This window comes from Pteropus vampyrus, unplaced genomic scaffold, assembly GCF_000151845.1.
Source record: "Pteropus vampyrus isolate Shadow unplaced genomic scaffold, Pvam_2.0 Scaffold360, whole genome shotgun sequence".
Classification (NCBI taxonomy): Eukaryota; Metazoa; Chordata; class Mammalia; order Chiroptera; family Pteropodidae; genus Pteropus; species Pteropus vampyrus.
The window spans coordinates 84,296-93,149 of NW_011889141.1; the positions used below are offsets into that span (position 1 = coordinate 84,296).

General features: G+C 52.7%; 1 protein-coding gene across 1 annotated transcript in view; it reads left to right on the forward strand.

Moving 5' to 3' along the window:
- Positions 1 to 8,404, forward strand: part of PRPF19 (pre-mRNA processing factor 19) — a 9,619-nt gene extending 1,215 nt beyond the window's left edge. Inside the window, exons 2-16 of the mRNA XM_011379451.2 lie at positions 635 to 784; positions 984 to 1,060; positions 1,824 to 1,965; positions 2,049 to 2,122; positions 2,254 to 2,316; positions 3,219 to 3,260; positions 3,388 to 3,462; positions 3,788 to 3,863; positions 4,023 to 4,132; positions 5,099 to 5,254; positions 5,489 to 5,558; positions 5,792 to 5,877; positions 6,169 to 6,339; positions 6,492 to 6,597; positions 7,862 to 8,404. Of these exons, the coding sequence (XP_011377753.1) occupies positions 635 to 784; positions 984 to 1,060; positions 1,824 to 1,965; positions 2,049 to 2,122; positions 2,254 to 2,316; positions 3,219 to 3,260; positions 3,388 to 3,462; positions 3,788 to 3,863; positions 4,023 to 4,132; positions 5,099 to 5,254; positions 5,489 to 5,558; positions 5,792 to 5,877; positions 6,169 to 6,339; positions 6,492 to 6,597; positions 7,862 to 7,959 (1,496 nt within the window). The 3' untranslated portion in view covers positions 7,960 to 8,404. The remainder of the gene's footprint in view (positions 1 to 634; positions 785 to 983; positions 1,061 to 1,823; positions 1,966 to 2,048; positions 2,123 to 2,253; positions 2,317 to 3,218; positions 3,261 to 3,387; positions 3,463 to 3,787; positions 3,864 to 4,022; positions 4,133 to 5,098; positions 5,255 to 5,488; positions 5,559 to 5,791; positions 5,878 to 6,168; positions 6,340 to 6,491; positions 6,598 to 7,861) is intronic.
- The last annotated feature ends 450 nt before the right edge of the window (positions 8,405 to 8,854 follow it).

Here is an 8,854-nt window from a genome sequence, read left to right on the forward strand (position 1 = left end):
GCTCATCTGGTAGATGTTTACCGAGTGCCTGCTGGGCATCTGCAATGTGCTGGAAGCCACAGGCAGCTGCAGTCTCTGTCCTCAAGAGGTGCACAGACTACTGAGAGAGGCATCTACATGATACCTCCCTTGGGGATGCGTGTGAGGATGAGTTAATGTATGGAAAGTATTTACAGCTGTGCTTGGCAACTAGTAAACAAGTAAATGTTTTGTATTATTATAACACTTGTCACATTGCTTTGTTGTTTCTTTGATAATTCATCTAGGTTCTAGACTGAGATTTGAGTGGCTTCAGGTATCTCTTCGTGTCCTGGAGTATGATGGTGCTTGGGCATCTTTGCTCAGAAATGAGAGAGGCAGGGATGACTGACTGCTCTCTAGGTGCCTGGCACGTAGTCGTTGTGCAGTAATATATTCGTTGGCTCTCTGACTATCAGGAGACTGATAGAGAAGCTAGTTATGTAGCTGGAAAGCATTCTGGGGACAGTACAAAACTGGCTTTGTGTCATGTCTTGATTCCAGTTCGTTGAGTGTGGGGACGTGTGGTCTCGTTGGGGCCAGCAGCAGATGAGGCATCCCCTTGGCCCAAGGTCCCTTTCACCACCTGAGTTCACTGCCTGCCTTTTCTCCACAGTCTCCAATGAAGTGCCAGAGCACCCGTGTGTGTCCCCTGTCTCTAATCATGTCTATGAGCGGCGGCTCATTGAAAAGTATATTGCAGAGAATGGCACAGACCCCATCAACAACCAGCCTCTGTCCGAAGAGCAGCTCATCGACATCAAAGGTGCCTAGTGCCTGGCCAGAGTCCACTCAGTCTTGGCAGTGAGCCTGAGGGGGTGGGGCTTGAGGGGGTGGGAGGTGCCGCCAGCACATGGGAGGAGGAGGAGGAGACAGTGTTCTGTCAATGCAGGCTAAAGGGAGAAGAGTCGGGGAAGAGTCCCCTGGGCTTTGGTTCTTCATACCCGCTTTTCCTCTCTTGGCAGTTGCTCACCCAATCCGGCCCAAGCCTCCCTCAGCCACCAGCATCCCGGCCATTCTGAAAGCCTTACAGGACGAGTGGGTGAGTCCCTGGGAGAGAACTGATGTCTTCTCTACCTGAAGGGAGTGATCACTGGACTAGGCCTCGGGGGTGGGAAGGATGGAGCATTCTTTTCTCTTTTGAGCAGGGTGATCGTGGAGGAGGGGCCTGGTCGTTGAAATCCACAGATCTGAGTTCCACACTTAGCTTCACTGTTCACTTGCCATGTGACCTTGGACAGGTTGCTCAGATTCGAGTCCTGGTTTTCCTGACTGTGTGACAGATTAGTGTCTGTCTCTCAGGGTTTTGAGAGAATTAGAATAAAATCAGATTATAAATTTCATGACATCATGGACTTGTTTTATTCATTGGTATATCCCCAGCTCCGAGAGCAATGCCGGGAACATAGTAGGTGTTCTAAAATGCGAATGAGTGAATAATGAATGAATGTATCTCGAGGGACTGCCTGGCACAGTGCTTGACACAATGACAGTCAATAAATAGCAGCAGCATTATTATTCCCTTTTGGTGAGACGGTATACATGACATGCGAGATTTGCCAATAAATTAGTGAAGATGGGGGTGAGAAAGAGCTGGCTCCCAGTCCTGTCTCTGGGCCCAGCATCAAGTGCGGGTGGGAGCTCGGGAGTGGCTGCCAGCACATTCAGGGCCACTTGGATGTTGCTTGAGTCACTGCTCTTGGTCTAGACCGTGGGCTGGTGGCAGTGATCTCTTATCAAGGGCTGACCCTTCTGCTGGGTGCTCCTTGCTCCTCCCAGCCCCTCAACTGGTGTTTCTCTCCCAGGATGCAGTTATGCTGCACAGCTTCACTCTGCGCCAGCAGCTGCAGACAACCCGCCAAGAGCTGTCCCACGCGCTGTACCAGCACGACGCCGCCTGCCGTGTCATTGCCCGTCTCACCAAGGAAGTCACTGCTGCCAGAGAAGGTGCAGCCTCCCCCACACATCCCCCCATTCTGGGCTGGTCCTGCGTTGTCATATCCTATTTCTAACATCGTCTTCTCTCTCAGCTCTGGCTACCCTGAAACCGCAGGCTGGTCTCATCGTGCCCCAGGCTGTGCCAAGTTCACAGCCAAGTGTTGTGGTGAGTGTTATCCCGCCACATTCCCCGCCCCCGCAACCACCTGCCCATTTGTGTGTGGTGGCGCATGTGGCTCTCCTTCTGCAGGTGTCTGTGGCATCCCATGCCTCTCTCACCGTCACCTTTCTTCTCAGGGTGCAGGCGAGCCCATGGATTTGGGTGAACTGGTGGGAATGACTCCCGAGATCATACAGAAGGTAGGTCGTGCTCTCATTCGCTGAGAATGCTGATGGGCCCTCACTTTTCACATCTACCTTGAGTCCCATAGGAATAAAAATGCCATCCATTAGGGGATAAGGTGGAGGCGTGCAGAGCACAGACTCAGACCAGCTGCCTGGGTTTGCATTTCGATGTCACCGTGTGTGTGCTTCATGACTTTGGGCTGACGTAAGCGACCCTTCTGTGTCCATGGCCTTCTAAAGCGAGAATGATAGTACCTGCTTTATTGGCTTGCGGGACTCTAACAGACTGTAGTTACCCATAAGTGCAGCTTATAGATGTTCTTGTTATTGGGGTTCTTTGCAGGTATTGAAACACTTCATTACGCGTTTTCATGTTTTTTTTTTTCCTCTGAGGGAGATAGGCCAGGAGTTAACATTTTTATTTTACGGATGAGGCATCTTTGATACGGATTCAAGGGCACAGCTCGCAAGAGGCACAACTGGCCCGCTCCTAGGCCCAGTGCTCTCACACTCACAGAATCCTCCCTTTGTAGGACTTGATAGTTTGTGTCTTTTCCAAACAATTCAGAGTGTCACCCTGCATCCGAGCTTTCATCTTAGTGGCATAGACCTGGTCTGGGAGCTCTGTAGACCTGGTTCTGTTGGCTCTGCCACTGATCATTGCTGTGATCTTGGGCCTGTGACTTCACTTCTTTGAGGCTCGGTTTCCTTCTCTCTGAAACAAGGTCATCTACACCCACCTCATAAGGTTGGAGTAAAAATAAAAAGATAATGCTCGTAAGCCTTTAGTGCAGATTTCAGCAGATGACAAATTTTTGGTGACACTTGTGAAAGAGATGTGACCAGCATCCAACGTACTGTTGTCCTGGCAAGATAATTTGTCTCAAATTGAATCTGTTCCCCTCTCTCTTCCCCAGCTCCAAGATAAGGCCACTGTGCTGACCACGGAGCGTAAGAAGGTGAGTCTTCTCCCAGAGCCAGGGACAGAGCTGGTCTGGTGAGGCCGTTGACCCCTGAGGAGGAAAGGGGGAGGCCGACTCCCACATTCATTGCTGCTTTCCTTGGGGGGCTTTTTCTTTTCCTCAGAGAGGGAAGACTGTGCCTGAGGAGCTGGTGAAGCCAGAAGAGCTTAGCAAATACCGTCAGGTGGCATCGCACGTGGTGAGTGGCTGGGTCCCCGCAAACTCAGAGACGGAGCCCTCTGTGCTGTCCCTGGCCTGGGGAGGAGCGGGCGAAGAGCGGTCTGAGGCCCCTGGCCCTGTTTCTGCTGCGGCTGCTGAGCGGTCAGGGCTTCTTTTCCTGCCCAGTCTGGCCTTCCCAGTAACGCAATGAGGGAGGTACCACACCTGGGCAGAAAGCCAAGTGGATAAGGAACAGAAGTCACTTTCGTTCCCCTGGGCTGCGGATGGCAGGGGGCGGGTTGTGTGGCTTTGCGGCCTGCCTTGATTTAGCCGTGACTGGGTTCGGTGTGGCTTTCTCTGCACAGGGCTTGCACAGTGCCAGCATTCCCGGGATCCTCGCCCTGGACCTCTGCCCCTCCGACACCAACAAGATCCTCACTGGTGAGAGCTGGCCTGGCCCAGCAGGCTGAGGCTGGGAGGGCAGCGGGGAGGGCGCATGCTCCTGTTCCCTGCTTTGGCCTGGGGACAAAAATTCGTTCTTCCACAAAGGGACGTGGAAGGTCCTGACTCATTTTTGGATCTCATTTGGGTCCTATGCAGGTGGGGCGGATAAAAACGTCGTCGTCTTTGACAAGAGTTCTGAGCAGATCCTGGCCACCCTCAAGGGCCACACCAAGAAAGTCACCAGTGTGGTGTTTCACCCTTCCCAGGTGAGGTGTTCTCATAGCCACACTTGGTCCCCATTCCCGAGCCCGGTTCCTCAGTGGTTTAGGGTCCCAGAACCAGTCACCTACCCCTGCTGTCTTGGTGAAGTGAGGTGGGCCCGAGAAAGAGCTCTGACTCCAGAGCGGACATGTGGGAGCCTTTGTTTGGAGTCGTGGGGTTGCCCTTTACTCTGTGCAGGACCCCCTAAAGCAGGAGCCTCAGACCAGGGAGAAGAGGAAACGTGTAGCTTACAAAAGCGTAGTCATCGAAATAGTTTATGTTGGGAGAAGGGTATAAACTACAGAAAACAAAGCTCAACAAATCTTGACTTGGGTCTGAGGAAGTATTCCCGTGGGCCTCCAGGGCGAAGGGTGAAGACTTGATGTGGACTATTGAGAGGTGTTAATATTTCTCTTTCGATGCAAGATGGTAGTTGTTTTTACTTTATAATTTTTAATGTCCTAACCAAAATAATTGGTTGGTGACACTACATAGTTCTCTTCCTGATCCAAATTTTTCTAAGAATCTTTAAGTGTAGGATGGACTGAACATGCTCTTGCAGCCCCTTCCAGATCCAGTACTGTTCAGACCTGCGCCATCCCAGACAGTAGCCAATAGCCGCATGTGGTTATTTAAATGAACTAAAATAAAAAATTCAGTTCCTCAGTTGTTTTAGCCACATTTCTCTCTGGTCCTGGGAAACGGCGTGGGACATTGCACTCTGGTGCAGTTATCCTTTTTACCACTAGATGGCGAGGCCTCCTCTCCAAGGCCAAATACTGTTTTGATTTACCATTTTAATATCATTTAGCACTGGCCCATCTAGGCATCACTGGGTGGATAGATGGTTTCAGGCAGGGCATGGCTGAAGGAGAAGCTATTTTGGGGGTTGTGGCCATCCTCAGTCTCCTTTTGAGAATGTTAGGGTCCACCTCTTCTCTCTCTGATATTCTACTCTGCCTTCCTTTTAGGAGCTGGTGTTTTCTGCCTCCCCAGATGCCACTATCAGGATTTGGTCTGTCCCGAACGCCTCTTGTGTACAGGTTGTTCGGGCCCATGAGAGCTCTGTGACAGGCCTCAGCCTCCACGCCACTGGCGACTATCTCCTGAGCTCCTCTGATGACCAGGTATGGTCCCAGCCAGGGCCCCTAATAGGCCAACTGGTCCCCGAGCTTGAATCTCCTGGGAGGAGGGGACATCTTACCAATGCCAGCCAGTTCCTTAGAACCCCAAGGAGAATGTTTTCTCTTTGCCAAGAGGAGCTGGCTTCACAAGGGTTTGCCAAATTGGGGTCTCTGCCTTTCTGAAGGACCTCCACTTTCTTACTGGCTCTGTTGTCTCTGTTTTTTTTTTTTTTCCAGTACTGGGCCTTCTCTGACATCCAGACAGGGCGTGTACTCACCAAGGTGACAGATGAGACCTCTGGCTGCTGTAAGTTGTCTCAGAGGCACTGGGTTCTCTCTCTTCATTTGCTGTTCATTTATTCATTTTTATTTTATTTCCTCATTTATTCCTGTAAAAATACGTTTTCCGCTAGCACCTGCTGAGTGGCAGGTGTTTTGCTGGGCACGGTGGGGAATGCAAAGAACAAAGAACCCCCCTTCTGGTGCACTCGGCCTCTCCCCAGGGGCTCTGACCACAGGGCCATCGCCCCTTCTCCACAGCTCTCACCTGTGCGCAGTTCCATCCCGATGGGCTCATTTTTGGAACGGGAACCATGGACTCTCAGATTAAGATCTGGGACTTAAAGGTAGGACACGGCGGCCTCCATCTGGGGCCCAAGGCCAGTGCTCTTGTGACTACTCAGTGTGCTAAAGTGCTTATGGCACCAGGCCCTGGGGGTGTCCCAGGGGCGGCTGTGTGCGTGCGACGTGATAAGGGTGGTCTGGGGGCCCTGGGGCGGGCCACCAACCCCTGCTGCTCCTGCCACTTCTCCCTGAAAGACAGAGGAGGGCATCTCAGAGGTAGGAGTGTGGTGAGCTCCGCGTTCGCCCTCCCCTGACCAGCGAGTGACATTTCACTGCCCACTCCCCACCCGCAGGAGCGCACCAACGTGGCCAACTTCCCTGGCCACTCGGGCCCCATCACCAGCATTGCCTTCTCCGAGAATGGCTACTACCTGGCCACCGCGGCCGACGACTCCTCTGTCAAGCTCTGGGATCTGCGCAAGCTTAAGAACTTTAAGACACTGCAGCTGGACAACAACTTTGAGGTGCCCCGCCCCCCGCTCCCGTGCCCCCAGCTCTCTCGGTTGCCTCCTCTTCCATTGGTTATTCACCGAATTAATCTAAATTGCTTTTCTTTCTCCTCAATTGCTCCATCGTTTGTGTTCCCCTCGTGTGACTTCCGTTCTGGCTCTGGCAGGTGAAGTCGCTGATCTTTGACCAGAGCGGTACCTACCTGGCCCTTGGGGGCACAGATGTCCAGATCTACATCTGCAAACAGTGGACGGAGATTCTTCACTTCACAGGTAGAGGCCGGCTGAGACCTGGGGTCTCCAGGTGTTCCGGCCTAGAGGGGGGCGGGGCGATCTCCCTGGGTCGAGAGTTTCCAGGGGGGTAGACGTGGATGTGCCTCAGCAGCTTTTACTCACAACCCAAGACAGTAGAGTTTAGTGAGTAAGAGAGCGAAGTCAGGAGCACCTGGCTTTAAATGCTGGCTCTGCCACTGCAAGCCGTGTGACATCGGGTAACCTCTCTGGGGCATGATAATAGTACATACCTAGTGGAGTTGTTGTGATGTTTAGATGAGTGTGTGTGTGTAATTACAACAGTGTCCAGTACATAGTAAGGATTTGCCATTTTCATTCCGTATTGTGTCTTAGTCCACGGTGGGGTTGGAGCAGTGGATATGAAAGATCCAGTTGGCACTAAGAGAATTTCTAGTCAAGTTAGGAAGGCAAATGTAAATGACTTCACCAATGATTATTTAATTGCAATTGTAAGTACGCGAGAAGAAAAGCATAAAATGCCGCGACAGTGGACATCGGGGTCACTAGCCTCCTACTGGAGCAGAGTGGGCGGGGCGCCAGGCCAGAAGCGCAGGGAGACTTTGTAGTGGGGAGCTGGTTGCTGGTTGGCTCCGGGTGTACTCACTGTTAGAAGGGATTTGCACTGATGCTCACAAATCTTCCGGGTCCCATGGGGAGTGTCGTCCAGCCTCTCCTGCCCCAGCCCAGCCCAGCCCTGTGTTAGGAACCCCATGAGCTCGAATGAGCAATGGACTGTTCTAGTTACGAGTGAGGAGTTCGAACTAGATAGATACCAGCAAGCTGATTACCGAAGTTTAAACCAAACTGAAAACACAGCTGAATTTTTAGGAAGAGCAGGTTGTGAGGTATGGAAGGACACGCTCCGCATGCTTCCTCTCTGCATGGTGCCCTCTGCCCAGCTCCCGGTCAGTCCCAGTGCTTGAACTGAGCAGCGCTGCAGTTGCCTCAAAAGCTCAGGCAAGGGGGGCGTTGACAGTCCTCCATTCACTCAGTCCACCAATGAAAACTTGAGTGGCTGCCATGGGCCAGGCCCCGTGCGAGGCCCTGGAAGTAAATGTGCAGGTCAGACTAGAGCCTCGCCCTGGGGAGTTCTAGTCCAGGGGGAAAACAGGCAGGCAGCCCCATGCGGTGTGAACACCGAGGGGAAGGGCTGGGTGGATCAGACGCGCATCACCAGGGGCCGATGCTCAGACCCAGAGGCGGCAAAGCCTCTCTCACTGTCGCCTCTCGTCTCTCTCCTCAGAGCACAGCGGCCTGACCACAGGGGTGGCCTTTGGGCACCACGCCAAGTTCATCGCTTCCACGGGCATGGATAGGAGCCTCAAGTTCTACAGCCTGTAGGCCCTGTCCCCTCTGACGCGAGCTGAACCTCATCTCAGTAGTGGGGTAGAGTTAGGGTTGGGGTGGGGGGAGGAAAGGGAGAGACTGCTGGGGGGTAGGGGGGTCAGTGGGGCGGGACATTCACATCATTTCACTCTGGTCTGGGTGGTGGCCTGAGCCATGGCAGCATGGACCACCCTCATCCATGCCGCCTCCAGCCCCGACGGGAACGGATGCGGGAGGTAGAACTGTCACCCTCTGAAGGCTCGGGGTCAGAGCCCAGGGCCTCTCCTCTCATGTCGGTCACTGAGTTGGTGGTGGCGGCCATTCCATACCCACCTCGTTTCAGTTCCTGGGAGACGGGGAGAGGCTGAGCCAAGGGAACTGTGAAGGGGTCGGGCACGAGGGCTCACGCAGGATTTTGTAAGCAGTGATCTAGTTTCATTAAAAAAAAAGCAAACAATAAGCAGCCACCTCCCTGTGTGTGTCTGGAGCTGGGCGGGTCGGGGGTGGGAGCACACAGTGGGACACTGGCTGTCAGGAAGCCATCATTCCTTTTCTTTCATAGCTCTCTTACCTGTCTCTTTTTTTTTTTTTGATTGAACAACAAATCAAAGAAAAGAAAATCAAATCTACGAGCTGTTTGCTAGGCTGTATCTTCCATGTCCCTGCAGGCCTTGACCTTGTGTTTTATAGGGTCTCATGTCCTTTGTGCCACCCTTTGCCTTGTGGGTTGCCTTCCACACAAGCCTGGAAGGGAGGGAGAGGTGCAGGGAAGGATGGCCTTTTCCCGCTGGTGAGGAACTGTGAGCGAGCACATGGGTAAGGATTCTTCGCTCAAAGGTGGTAGGAAACCTGTCCTAACTAGCTGAAATCATAAAGGAGATTTGTAATTGTGGCGTTTAAAAATCTGCAG